Here is a 14,796-nt window from a genome sequence, read left to right on the forward strand (position 1 = left end):
CAGGTGGCATTTTGTCCTGATTTTGTAAATACGAACTTACACTTTCCAAACAATTTATGCTTTTATAAAAACATAATCATGACAGAACTGCAAGCAAGTCAGAACACAAAATAAATACTGTAATCCCCAATGTACGCATTCAGAATTAAAAGAACATGTTCATGGACATACAAGCATTCTGTGAAGCGTCCCTTTGCAGGATTAGCTACATTATAAACTACAATAGCAGCCACCATGCTAGTTACCCTTGTAACATTATCGTAGTACACACAGCAGCAGCACAAATGGATTGATTGATCAATTCCAAATAAGAAATATGAATTCCAACCCAAGGATAATTTATTATTTGTAGCATAATTGTATGAACCTCATTTTGAAATGCTGCTTAACTACCATAGAAAAAATGTCAGCATGATATTTTACAAAAAGGCAACCAAACAAGCAAGGAACCAAGGTCAAAGGATATAGATCCTGTCGCAATGCATTTTGGTCAAATGGCTGAAATGATAAAATGGTACGTCTTTTGCTGACCTTGGCACCACCAGTGCTCATCGTTGTCACCCCTCTGTCTCGCCTTCTCTCCAGCGCCGTCTACCTGGTGCGCCATCGGGAGACACGCCAACGGTTTGCAATGAAGAAGATCAACAAGCAGAATCTGATCCTTAGGAACCAGATCCAGCAGGCGTTTGTAGAAAGGGACATCCTCACCTTCGCTGAGAACCCGTTTGTCGTCTCTATGTTCTGCTCCTTTGAAACACGGAGGCACCTGTGCATGGTCATGGAATATGTTGAGGGTAAGGCCACTGGATTAGATTAAGGTGGAGTATGTTGCTTATACTGTTGGACTCAGCTGAGTCAAATCCTCACCTGAAAGGATTGAAAAGGATGACTCTGCACATCTGTTCAACCTTCTTTTTTCTGTATCACATCTGAAGAAATAACAGATCAGGTTTTTAACTGATAGATCAGAAATATCTGAAAGATGTCTTTCTGTCTTTGCGCAATATTATTTCCCGACTCACACTTCTCAATCTCTGAAAAGGTCTTCAAAACAAGTTGCTTCTTTTAAATTTTTTTATTTGGGCATAACCCTGAGACTTATGTAAGTACATTTGACTAACAACGGTGATGGCCTTAAAATATAAAGTTATTCAGCATTATCTTTTTATGTATTTGACTCAGTACAAAAGTGTCAGCTGAACACCTCTGTAGTCATTGATGGATTTGTCTGCTCATATTCAGTATTATCACTTACTTACATTTCCTGAAGGGCAGACCAGACTCTTGTTTCACTATCACAGTGATTCTCCACCATGAAAGTCAAACAATGTCAGTGGTTTTACAGTACTTCCTCTTCAGTAGTGCAGACATTTCCAAAGGGCAAACCAGGTCAGTGTCATGGCTCTGGATGCAGCAGTTCGTCTTTGGTGTGCAGACAGACTGAGGCGCGAAGGATAGTCGACGGTGACTCATGCATGGCAACACTTTCGAAGTTGTCAAGTGCAATAGCCTCTGAGCATCAGCTAACCAGCTGCAGAGGCAGTAACACGACTGGGTATTGTTTTGAAATGAATAAATATGGTAGATGATATTTTGTTCGTAAATTCTATAAAGGTTACAGAAGGTAATATAACTTAAAAAAGAGTTTAAAATATTAATTTAACATTTTAAGTTTTTTTGGTATGTTGAGTTTTTTTCACATTATTTGGGTGGGACATACTCTGATTTTTTTAAATTCAGTTGTTTCCAGTAACAATAACTTGCTTCTGTGCTCTTAGGTGGTGATTGTGCCACGTTACTGAAGAACATTGGGGCTCTGCCTGTGGAGCTCGCCAGGATGTACTTTGCTGAAACGGTTTTAGCCTTGGAATACCTGCACAACTATGGTATCGTCCATAGAGACCTCAAACCTGACAAGTAAGTGGTTGTTAAAGCTGCAAAAATTGATTCATATTGGATCAAGTGATTAGCTCAGCTCTAAGGAACAATTTTGGGACCCTCATTGCATTATTTTGGTTTTATACATGTTTTAAAAAAATTACATTTGTAGCTAATTTTCACTGTTCACATTTGCCATATTTGTTTATAGCCTAAAGTTGTACTATTAAAAGCTCTTTAAGTAATTATATGATCATTTCTGACTTTACTGCAATGCGCCCAAATGTAAACTGGATAAAGGTCAAACTTGTTTGTTTTCTTCGCCGAACAGCCTACTGATCACTTCCATGGGTCACATCAAGCTGACAGACTTTGGCTTGTCAAAAATGGGTCTGATGAGTCTCACCACCAACCTGTACGAGGGTCACATCGAGAAGGACGCCAGGGAGTTCCTGGATAAACAGGTGCAGCATCCGAGCCTTAGCAGCAGCAGGCAGTGTGTTTATACGAACCGTCACTCTAATCGTATTTTTGTTCAAATGTACAAGCAAATTCTGTGATACGAGCCATGCTTCAGGACACTCCTGCTAGTTGGCTGACTTACAAACTCAGTTGTTCAACGGATTAAACTCGTATTTCAAGGTACTACTGTATGTCAAAGTAACTCATCTCCAGGCTAAAACAAAAATAACCATTCCAGTAATGTACCGTACTTTATTCATGAATGCATTTTAAATAATGAAGCTTTATCACATTTATATTTATGAATAAATGATAAAATAAAAACCTTTTTTACAGTTATAAAACAAATACAGGAATTAGCATTATTTAGCGATTGTGAATTTTTTGTTTTTAAACTTATCAGTACATACATTCAATTTGGTCGTTTACGTCGCGGACATGGATAGCTGTGGATTGTCTACGTCAAGAGCTGACTCTGGCTGTTGTCTGTTGAGCTTAAAAAACTGGGCAAGAGTTCCTTGTAGTGTTTTCTTCTCGAGGATTAAATCATATGGAGTAAAACTTTATCATGTGTAAACTAATCTGAATTCATAAGATTTGTGTGAATTAGATATTGGAACTACACATACCTATTTTAATAGGATTTTACTTTTTTTAATTTAATTTATTGTACAGTAACGTCTGTCCAACACACAATTTGTGTTGACAGATGTAAAGTCCAGTAAAATGACATTAAGTTAAAAAAAAAAGTTGTTATTTTTTTGAGAACCGATGTTTAACCACGTAAACCAAAGGTTAATCTGCATTTTATTCATGTATTATTTGTTGTCCTCTAATTGTTTCTGGTAAGTAGTAGGGAATGGTACATAGTAGTGGCATTGAAATGACCTCAAGTAGCATTATATATTGAAATTTAATAAATAACGACTTACGAAAGATTCCTTTTACGAACAGCGTCCCAGGGCCAATTGTGTTCGTAGGTTGAGGACTACCTATATATAATAAGGACTACCTATAAGCTCCTGCATGATTGAGATCTGTTTGGTTACAGTTGGTGTCATTCTAAGAGTGGATGTTCATTCATATCTTCTTTTAGTCATCACCAGCCATGTTTCCAACAGGTCACCCAGCAAAATCAATAATCTCCAAATTAGACATTTCAAATGATTGTCCTTCTCTGTCAGAATCACATTTTGAAACTATATTTATTGTTTATGCTCTGAACCAATTCAATAATAACTGCTTAGGCAGACCGATGTTTCCTTCAGCTCTTCTGGGTGGAAGCAGCCATCTGTTTTCTGCTGCTTGTCAAGATGAAGATCAGAGCTTAGCTTTTCAGTTTCTGGTCAACATTGTGTGTCTGTTGTGTAGAGCATGATACATAAATGTACTCATAAATCCATGTACAGACCCAAGTGTAAACATTTCCTCTTCTCTTTCTCAAAGAATATATATGTGCCATCAATAGAATGACATCATCATCAGTGCTGAGCATGTAAATAACTAGAATTAATTTTACTGCCTCTAATATTACAGGGTAACAAATTCCATCTTATCACAAGTAGAATTTACTCATGACAGTGTTTTACTTTTACTACCATACTAAAAAAAAGAGATGTGACATTTAATCATTGCTCCATTAAATAGGGTTGTATTATATGTTTATTAGTAATAAATTATCGGCACAATAACATTCAAGTCTTGTCAGGCATTTGCCAACAATGGAATTATAGAAAAATAATTAAATACTGCTGCTGCATGTGGGTTGAGCGACATACTAATGATGTAATACTGTTGAGCATTTTATAAAGCATCTACATCATCCTTTGACTCCTCTAATTCTTCCTTATTCTCTCACTTCTTTCACCTCCACCTCGTCAAACCACTCAGGTCTGTGGAACTCCGGAGTACATCGCTCCAGAAGTGATTCTTCGTCAGGGCTATGGAAAGCCCGTTGATTGGTGGGCCATGGGAATCATCCTCTACGAGTTCCTGGTGGGCTGTGTGCCATTTTTTGGAGACACCCCAGAACAGCTTTTTGGACAGGTCATTACAGGTAAGAAAATAGTAGTAAAAGTACCTTTATACTTTATACAAGCTTTGGCATAACAGGTCAATGGAATACAGGAAGGATTAATGTGGAGCCTGATGTGTAATAAGCGTATTGACAGTGTTTGTGTACGTTACTTTACCTTCTTTAAGATAGAATGTCTTTTTTTTCCACATTGAAATGTCTAAAAAAATTACAAATTATAAAAATATTGTAAATCAAAGAAATAACATTTAATTTCATTTAATGCTTTTCATGGGTTGCCTGCTGCTTTTGAACGAGTACGAGTCTGAGGAAGGAAATCCACAAGAATCAGTAAATGTAACGTGAATCTTTGAGTTTAAAACATCTCAGATGTCATATCAGATGGTTTCATCATCAGTGTGGCTGTTACACAGCAACGACAGTGGGATGTGATGCCTAATCCCACACTATGTAGGTGTTTTGTTTTGCTATTATTGAGAAATCTTTAGTGGCAGAAGTAACACACTGTGCATTTAAAATTACAGTGGAAAGCATAAGAAAGTGGCAGACATCTCCAGAAAGTAGTTTTGAATTCATTTTTCTTTAAAACATTCAAAATACCAATCTTATATTTTGCTAGTGAACAGTGTTACTGTTTATTTTGTACTGGAAAATATTTGAACTTGAGTCATGTGATCTAGGGAGGGGTGAGGGGTGACCTGACGGAAAAGTTTTACTTTTGTTTGCGATCAATCATCAATGTGTGTACATGCGTGAGTGCGTTTGTGTGTGTGTGTGTGTGTGTGAAGGTGGTTTGTCAACTATGACCTTTTCCCTTGTCTTTGTTGTGTTTTAGATGACATCGTTTGGCCTGATGGTGATGACGCCTTGCCTGCAGATGCTCTGGCCCTCATCTCTGCCCTGTTGCAGACCAACCCTCTAGTGAGGCTGGGAACAGGTAGCAACTTTTGCATTTACTTCACATTATTTCCCTTCAGGGATTAGTAAAGTTGATTTCATTTCATATCACAACTTCCTTGTACACTAATTTTACATCAGGGTTAAGAATACACCCTAGAAGCAAAAACAGAGGAGCAATGAGTGACTAAAATACTCAGTTGAGTAGTCATGTTAATATAAAAGATACTGACAGTCTACATTGTATGGATGGATTGATTGTGTGGTTCACACCCCTGCCACCAGGTGGAGCGTTTGAGGTGAAGCAGCACTCCTTCTTCTCAGAGCTGGACTGGAACACTCTGCTGAGGCAGAAGGCGGAGTTCGTCCCTCACCTGGAATCAGAGGAAGACACCAGCTACTTTGACAGTATGTTTTGCCTGATTAATGTGTCTTTCATGTAAAGTGGGATGCATCAGCATCGTTCCAGTCAGAAATCAAATGTTTTTACCTTCTGCTGACTTGTGATTGTTTTGTCTCCCGCTTTCTTTCTCAGCTCGCTCAGATCGTTACCATCACATCCACACGTATGACGAAGACGACACGAATGACGACGAGCCTGTTGAGATCAGGCAATTCTCTTCCTGTTCCCCTCGTTTTAGCAAGGTTGGAATTCAACTCTCTCCATTTTCATTTCTTTCCTCCCCTTTATATCATTTGACTTTATTTTCCTTTTTTTTTTTACATTTTATCTCTTGGTACAGTATTAGGATTAAATAATGAATAATAAACGAATCAAGATGAATCAAGGTTTTTCCAGCAGAGCACCATCTGGATGCATGGACATGGACGTTGCACCATTCCTTCTTCCTCCTTATGTTTTCCAGCTGGTTTTTAAGACACTCGGTCGCCTGCCTTAAATACTTTTGCTCTTCATTTTTGCTGATGTGATGACACAGACTTTCTTTCCATTTCCATATTAATTCTGATCTGTGACTCTCTCTGCATGTGCTGGTGTGTTCTTTTTCTCTCACACATTTTCAGGTGGGATTTTCTCACCTCATGTGGTCTTTTTTTTTTTCCCTCTCCCTCGACTCTGCCACTTCCACCCAGTCTCACTTGCTCTGTCTCTCCATCTGCCCTCCTTTGTGAGTCACCTGTTCCTTCCTCTCAGGCGTGTGAAAGAGCTCTGCAGAGAATCCAGAGTGCCTCATTGAGGAGGCCCGTTTGAATCCATTTTTAGACATATTTGATGTTATCATTGAGGGCTAACAAGCGGTCAAGCAATGACCTGAATAATGCTGAATAATTAGAGCTTTACATTCATAACATTGAGTCATTGTAATACATCAGTGTGTAGCTGCAATGACAATGACAGAAATTTATGTCTTTCCTCATCGAAGTGTCAAAGGGGTGACGTCTACAAGCTGTTCTGCTCCCACAAATGATTTTTGATCTCAATCACATGAGGTTGTTTTTTAGAGATAAAAAATATATATATATTAAACATCTATTATTGCAACAAATATTATTTTAACTAATATTATAGTTGCAATCAAGACGTATTTTGAATGCAACTATTGAAATTCTAAGTATATGTTATTCTGTTATATTCTCTTTAATGTAATGTTTGATCTTGTGCTTTATTTCTGCAGTATATATTATGTAATTCTATAGGTATGAGTGACAGGATGGTATAGGGAATATACGTGGTCCCAAGTCTGCAACGGTATAGGTTTCCTGACAGGAAATAACCAGGGGCTTCATTTCATCTTCTACTCCTTTATGTCCCTTATACCCCCCCCCCCACTCCTACCAGGTGTACAGCAGTATGGAGCATCTGTCTCAACTGGAGCAGAAAGTTTCTGTGGTGTCTGCGCCACGGCGGGAGGACAAGGTGACAAAGAGAGAGAGCCTGGGCAGCTTCAGCATGAGGGACAAGAGCTGGAGGACCGGCTCCCCTGAGATGTGAGTAACGGACGTTGAATGTGTTTGGATGCTCTGTGGGCTTCAAAAGGTGATTCCCAGCAGATCAGTTTTCCCTTCATGCTTAGTATCACTCACACGCTTCATTCTGCAGCTTTATGTACTTTTTGCCCACAGCTCATTTAAAATAATTTCTTTAATGAAAGGTGCTTTGCTGAATCTTCAAATTTTGGGTTTACATTTAGTGTTAACAAATTTAACAAATTTCAGAAATCTGTTGAATGTATTTATCTCTGTATCACAGCGTATGTAACTGGTTCTGGGTTTATTTTGTGCAGGAAACGCCTCTCTTACTCAGAATCCCTCTATATGGAGGGCGATGCCAGCCCTCCCCTTGGTGCTCGACGACGGTTCTCTGCGCTGATGGATACTCATCGTTTTGTCTCACCCCAAGATGTTGAGCCTGACTTCCCTTCCCGCCACATGCCCATAAAAGTCCGCGGAACCTCACTGGATGGGACCAATGTCCCCTCACCGAGCCTCCTGGAGCAGAGGAACAGCCTGAAGGAGATCAATGGAGCAGGTATGTTCAGGGAAAGTTAAGCCAAGGAATATAAAAACAGAGGAAATTGCAATCTTCAATATCTCATTTGATTGTTGCTGTTTAGAAAGTGGGTAGTTAGAAATTTCTCAACATTGTAATTTTCACTGTCACTAACCTGAATAACTTTCCACCTAACTCCACACACTGACAGACAAATCCCCTCGACATGGAGAGACTCCAGAAGTCATCACAACGTTACCCTCAGGTCCGGCAGCAGCTGGTCAAGATGTTGTGACTCCACTGTATGACCCTCTGGGGCCCCGGGCAACCAATGATCTGGTCCTCCGCAGGGTACGACATCAGCATTTTTCTGGTGATGGAGAGAAACGCAACTCCAGAGCTGGAAACAAGGTCATCAAATCAGCTTCTGCCACGGCTTTGTCTGTCATCATACCATCAGGTGAGGGATGCAAAGAAAAGAAAAAAATCGTTTTTGACTTTTTTTGATTTGTTTATTTGACTTTTTCTCCTTTTTCTGCATCCTTCCAGTGGAACAGCATGGTGGCTTCTCTCCCCTGGCCAGTCCCATGTCACCCCACTCTTTCTCCTCCAACCCTTCTTCCCGTGATTCCTCACCAAGCAGAGACTTTTGCCCAGCTGTTACCGTGTTGCGCTCACCCATCACCATTCATCGCTCTGGAAAGAAATATGGCTTTACACTCAGGGCCATTAGGGTCTACATTGGAGATAGTGATATCTACAGCGTGCATCACATTGTTTGGGTAAGACACTTTTAGTGATGAGATTCATGTTGGGTTTTTTGCCCTATTATGAACTTTATTGTTTTGTGTGACTTGACAGCATGTGGAGGATGGCGGCCCTGCACAGGAAGCTGGACTGTGTGCCGGGGACCTGATAACCCACGTGAACGGGGAGCCTGTCCACGGTCTGGTCCACACTGAAGTTGTAGAGCTGATCCTTAAGGTAGGCAGCTGTAGGCCTATTTGTTCTTACGTATACTGTATAAATGTCAATAATTCTGTTGAATTCACTGCACTGAATTTGTCGATTCAAAGGAACACAGCGATGTAAGATAGTCACTCTGAATTCACATGAGTTTCAAAATTAATTTTGCAGATAAATCTCTGTATAAAAACAGGTTTTGTAATGAGTGATTAATAATAATGGTATCAAGATTGCGAACAAACAGGATTCAATGGCGTTAATCTGTGCAGAGTGGAAACAAGGTGACAGTGACAACCACGCCGTTTGAGAACACCTCCATTAAAGTGGGTCCTGCTCGCAAGGCCAGCTACAAGTGTAAGATGGCCCGACGACACAAACGCACCATCGGCAAGGATGGCCAGGACAGGTAGGACCACACACACCTTCACCACTTCAATGACATCTGTGATCATGTCTTGTTTCTCTTACTAAAATAAAATAGTGTAGAAATGTTCTGGTTTTCTGTTCCGTTACTTTAGTTAACTGATCCACAGTAATTTCTAAACACATGTAATTCAAGGAGGTTTAATAGATATGTTGGAGACTTTTTGTTCCTGTCTTGAAAACTTTTTGCCTGCCCTTTCTAGCTACCTCGTCAGCAGTCATCTATTTAACCCTTCGGGATTACCCTCATCTGGACAAGCGAAAATTTGAACAATCTAAAAAACATTTTTCAAAATATTCCTTTAAAAATATCTGTACTGTTGGAAGTTCAAGTGTCTTAAATGTCAACTTAAGCATATTTAAAGAGTAATATTTTCAACGTTTTTTCAGAAATAATGATAAATTCACTGTGATAGAATAACTTATCTACAGGCTGAATGTTATTGTGAACATAATTGTAGAATAAGACTCAAAAAACATGGCACAATCACCCTGATCCGCTTTCAAAGCCAAGTTTTATTGACAGCCCAATGTATTATATATCTACGTATATATTTTTTGCCTTTATCCCATCTGAGCTTTATTTTCTCGTGTCTTTTTTTTGTCTGTTCAACTTGCAGTAAGAAGCGTAACTCGTTGTTTCGTAAGATCACTAAGCAGTCCAATCTGCTGCACACCAGCCGCAGCCTGTCCTCTTTGAATCGTTCTCTGTCCTCCAGTGAGAGTCTTCCTGGGTCCCCAACTCACAGCTTGTCAGCCCGATCCCCAACTCAGGGCTACCGCTCCACCCCTGAGCCCTCATACCTGGGTAGGACACTGGGAAAAACAATGCACATACAACTGTACAAATGGAAAAGATTTTCTTATAACAGGAAAATTTTAGTAGTTTTAATTATCTTCATTTTAAAATCAAAAGTAGAGCTTTTCTTACAGAATTTTAATATCTTTGATTGACTGTTTATTTTTTTCATTTAGGTGCTTCTTCTCAGAGCAGCTCTCCAGTTTCCAGTACCCCAAATTCACCTGTTCCATCTCAGCACATGAGGCCCAGCTCCCTGCATGGACTCTCCCCTAAACTCCACCGCCAGTATCGCTCTGCCCGTTGTAAATCTGCCGGTAACATCCCACTGTCCCCATTGGCCCACACACCCTCACCAACTCAGTCTTCGCCTCCACCCTTGCCTGGTCACACTGTAGGGAGCTCCAATACCACTCAGTCCTTCCCTGTCAAGCTCCATTCTTCACCACCGGTGGTCCGTCCAAGGCCCAAGAGCGCTGAACCCCCCAGATCACCTCTCCTGAAAAGAGTGCAGTCAGCAGAGAAACTTGGCTCCCCACTGACCCAGTCTAGTTCTATGGGAGGTGTAGGGGGCCCACTGAGGAAGCACAGTCTGGAGGTTCAGCACTCTGAGTACCGTAAGGATGCCTTCCTCTGTGAGCTTGGGCTCCAGAGCCTGCTGGAGACAGAAGGAGAAAATTTACCTCCCAATCCTCCGCCCCTATCCTCTTCCCCAACGACTCCAGCAGTTGGGGTGCTGAAGCCCGCAAGGAGACTCGGTAGGCAAGAGTCACCTCTTAGCAGAGAAACACTACTGGCTGGAAGAGATAAAGAGGACCGGGAGAGAGGGAGGGAAAGGGAGAAAGACAGCAAAATTGACACTGAAGCAGTCCTGGAGAGATTGAGTCGGGTTGGAGCCACAGTATCCCAGTTAGCTGTAACAAGAAAACCTCAAAGAGATGAACTGTCCTGGAATACACAGGCTGGCGTGAGCTCCAGACTAAGTGCAGAAACCACTAAAGCTACAACTCCAACCAAAACATCAGAAAACCAAAGTGGTCATAAAGGGCCTGAAAAGAATCCATCAGACTTGACTTCAAAACAAGACCACAAGTCAGCCAAGTATGTGTTATCTAATAGTAAAGACCCCCAGGATTGGGCAGGGGGCAGAATTGAGCTCAAGCATGAAAGAAATAGGCCGAGCTTTCCTAGTGCTGTCTTCACAAAGAGCTCAGGGTCATCTCCAGATAAAGCCGTTGGCATCAACTCAATGAGCATAAACAAAACCTTTAAAACATCTCTTGTGGGGGAAAGCCTGAGAAAGGCAGGAGCAGACTGTGCTGACTCAAGGACTCCAGAACTTTGCTCTAAAAGCCCCAAACTCCCAGCTCGCATCTATGCTCCCGTTGTCCCCCCACATGGGCAGCCGCTCTCACTGGGCAAAGTGAGGCAGGGTCTTGGCCCTGTCAACTGCTACCGGGCAACATTCGACTGGGAGGACAAGTGTCGCTTAGAGGTGGTGGAGGAGCATTCTCCTTCTCCTTCTCCTTCCCCAACTGCTGTGGCACCCTCTCTCTGCGGACCTTCACTCTGTAAATCACGGCCTGTCTCCCCTGGTGAAAAAACAAGTTTTGTCAGCCAACTAACCACTGTGGCCAAAAATGTTCTTGGACCAATCAAGATTGGCTCCCAGGATGGGGCTAAGAGCAAAGATCAGCAGACTAAGACAGCTGAGGAGAAGCAGGGAGGCGCAGTGGGAAAAGCTGACACTCCTGCCGAAGGTCGAGTGGTTTTCGGGGCTGCAGTGATCACCCAAAGTCCTGCTGGTTCACCGTTAGAGAAGACTGCAACAGGTGGCCCCAGCCTGCCAAAAATGTGACACCATGGAGTCCCTCAGTGGGACTTATGTAGATTAAAAGACACCTTTTGTTTTTGGAAGGACATTGCAACAGAGGTCAAGCACTTAACAACAATGTACATTCCAGTTTCAGATTATATATAATGTTATTTATTGATTCCAGTCATTGACCCATTCTAACCTAAACCCAGGACTAAAACAATCTACTGCAAAGGCTCATTGTTGATTTTATATCATAAAATATTTAATAAGAAGACTCTTAATGTAAAGTGGAATTCTTTAACAAATGTATACGTGTGTGGGTCTGTGTGATCGCATGTCATATGGTATGTACTGTATACGTATTATAGGTACAAGAAAGTCAAAAAGTGCTTTACTGATCCAAATATGCTGAATACTGTGAATACCAAATCCAGTCACTCTATTTTGTCTTTAATCACCCATTTTTTCTTTTACTGCTACTCAATCAGGGCAATGAAAAAGGGGGAACGGAATGTGGTCCAGTCAAATTGGTATATACTGTATGTATATATCACACCACACAAATAGCAAATATTGGATATAGTGGATAAAGTAAACAACAAGGTGATGAAGGTCATTTCTTCTTCATCCACTGGTGCAATGAGTTGATTTTTCCACTATCGGACAAAGCAGGCAGGCTGTCAGTGGATGCCATATTGCGTTTGTGTTTGTGTGTGTGTTTGTGTGTCTGTGTGTGTGTGTGTGTGTGTTGTGCTCCTAAAGCCACCTTGGGTCTATTTCTGGTGGTTCTTGAATGTTGTGTCCTGCTGCAGAGGAAAGCGGGGTTGACAGAGCTCAGACTCAGCGCTTATCTCCTCTTTGCAGGAGTCCTGCCACAGCTCTTTTCTCCCTCTGCCTCCGATTACACACAAACCTGTGCTCGTTCCCGTGCACGTACACTCACACTGCTGCAGGAGGCAGCATTCTCAGCAGTTGATGTTCATGCATTTCAGTCTGTATGTCTGGAGTCACTCACATGTTTGGGTTTTGTGAACGAGAAGTGTGCTAGCACGTGTGTCTTTTCAACGGGTAATTAAACCCGGGCATGCTTGACTCAGCAAGGGTCACGACAGAAACCAAACTGGAAATAAAACGTCAGCGGTGAGGATCCAGTAACTGTTTTCAATATTCTTCATTAAGAAATTGCACTGCATAGTGATGATTCCTCATGAGGATGTGGTTTGTACAGCAAAAGTAACCATAAGCACATACATAGAATATGTTTGTTATTTTGAGTCAACATAGGACAAGCAGGCAGTCAAGGATGTAGCATACTGTAATGTGTTAAAGGGCTCTATAGCTAACGTGGGGTTTATGAATATGGACATTGTATATTAAAGTTAGCCTGCTACTATAAAAATAAGGTTGTCTAAAGCATATTGAGAAAATTATTGTCTGTGCTACACGGTAGGGAATCAAGATAGATTGCAATGCATTTTGCTACGATACATATCTGATAGAGGTGTTTGAATCAGTCATCTCAGCAAGAATGCTGGAGAGGATAAAGAGGAAGACCAATGTTCTTTTCTCCCACTAGTCACAGTCATCTTTTTAGTTGCTCAATCTTTGTAAGTATCCTTGAATGTTATGCAAGCCATTTACAGATGTAAGTGAAGAGTACCGTTACTAATAATGCATTTGATTTTAAGTGATTGGGAAAGAAAACTCGGTGATTTTACTCAAATAAATTTGATTCTATAAATATAAGCTGATCGAAAATTGATCCTGAATCAATTTTGGATCAGTATCAATTTTGACACAGCAACTTCACACAAAGGAAAATGTTCAAACTTCAGGATGACAAAATGTCTCTACATTTTATTTTATTTTTCAGAATTTGTTGCAATTATTTTGTTTGCTCTTAACTATTTGAATAATCACAAACATTAGCTGGAGGTGTCTGAAAACAACAGAACTACAATGTGGGAAATTAATTTGTGGGCTATCAGCAATATGCAACCATCTTACATAGCTACTTATGACTAGAAAGGTAAATGTGTATGCATCTTTCTTTTTCTCTTTGATTTGGTTGAATCCATTTCAGTTTTGCAAAACATTATCAGTGAACCATTCAGTCCAAGTGTGAAATTAACAATGCTGTACTTTTGCCAACTAATCTTTTAATGCAGCTCTAGTACTCTACTGCCCCACTGTGGTTCAATATGTCCACATGGGATAAAACAGCTATAAATAACATCAATGGGGTGAGGGTTTTTATAGTGAAGCCCAGATCATCAAATACAACAGGACATCTTTTTTTAACTGTAGGATTAAAGAATATGCATTAATGTGTTTAATGACAATGTTTGCAGTAATTATCAAATTGATTCTTAATTTTAAATTTGTTTATTTTCTGTTGCTGTGTTATTTATGACTGTTATATCAATAAGGTTTGGCATTTTAAGCATCATGTCTTACATATTCCACTGATAGTAAAAAGGTCTTTTATACATTGATGTTATTAATGATTCATGAAGTCAGCTCACCTGGTTGAGGAAAACTAAATGTATGTAATCTTATATAGGTGTTATACCCACTTTCAGGCCTTTTCCAATCAGCAGTATCTACTAGTGTTATATATTTGAGATTTTGTTTTTGTTAGTGCCAGAGAAAGTAGTATAAATGCACTTTATTTGAAAAGAAATTCTTAAATCCTTGGTATTGTTTGTAGGTTACTTTAAAGAAAACAAATATATACAAATACGTACGGATTTGCATAGAATTAACAAAAAAGTCCAAGTTTAAAAAAAAAAAGAACATTCCACATTTCTCTGTTCATTGACGCTGTATTTATTTGTACCATTACACATTTTTGTTTGTGATTGATGTGATTCAAATCGAATTCAAAACACCTGAAGTGCAGTATGTTGAATAAAATTCTAACATTTGTTCCAAAATTGACTCTTTTTTTTTTTTTAAACATGAATAATTTGGAGGTGATTTAGAGGTGCTGATCCTCATCCCACTCTACACCCGGCTGCAAACCGTCCCAGTGCAGCTGAAGGTCCAGGTTTGACCAGGACAACAGG

At 40.2% G+C, this 14,796-nt stretch overlaps 1 protein-coding gene across 1 annotated transcript in view; it reads left to right on the top strand.

Moving 5' to 3' along the window:
* mast1a (microtubule associated serine/threonine kinase 1a) overlaps positions 1-14,634 on the top strand; it is a 54,412-nt gene extending 39,778 nt beyond the window's left edge. Inside the window, exons 14-28 of the mRNA XM_068322349.1 lie at positions 586-794; positions 1,779-1,917; positions 2,210-2,342; positions 4,231-4,396; positions 5,211-5,312; positions 5,558-5,680; positions 5,808-5,917; positions 7,071-7,219; positions 7,516-7,760; positions 7,933-8,181; positions 8,271-8,503; positions 8,583-8,705; positions 8,957-9,093; positions 9,731-9,918; positions 10,086-14,634. Of these exons, the coding sequence (XP_068178450.1) occupies positions 586-794; positions 1,779-1,917; positions 2,210-2,342; positions 4,231-4,396; positions 5,211-5,312; positions 5,558-5,680; positions 5,808-5,917; positions 7,071-7,219; positions 7,516-7,760; positions 7,933-8,181; positions 8,271-8,503; positions 8,583-8,705; positions 8,957-9,093; positions 9,731-9,918; positions 10,086-11,767 (3,988 nt within the window). The 3' untranslated portion in view covers positions 11,768-14,634. The remainder of the gene's footprint in view (positions 1-585; positions 795-1,778; positions 1,918-2,209; positions 2,343-4,230; positions 4,397-5,210; positions 5,313-5,557; positions 5,681-5,807; positions 5,918-7,070; positions 7,220-7,515; positions 7,761-7,932; positions 8,182-8,270; positions 8,504-8,582; positions 8,706-8,956; positions 9,094-9,730; positions 9,919-10,085) is intronic.
* The last annotated feature ends 162 nt before the right edge of the window (positions 14,635-14,796 follow it).

This window comes from Antennarius striatus, chromosome 8 (assembly GCF_040054535.1).
Source record: "Antennarius striatus isolate MH-2024 chromosome 8, ASM4005453v1, whole genome shotgun sequence".
NCBI classification, from domain to species: domain Eukaryota; kingdom Metazoa; phylum Chordata; class Actinopteri; order Lophiiformes; family Antennariidae; genus Antennarius; species Antennarius striatus.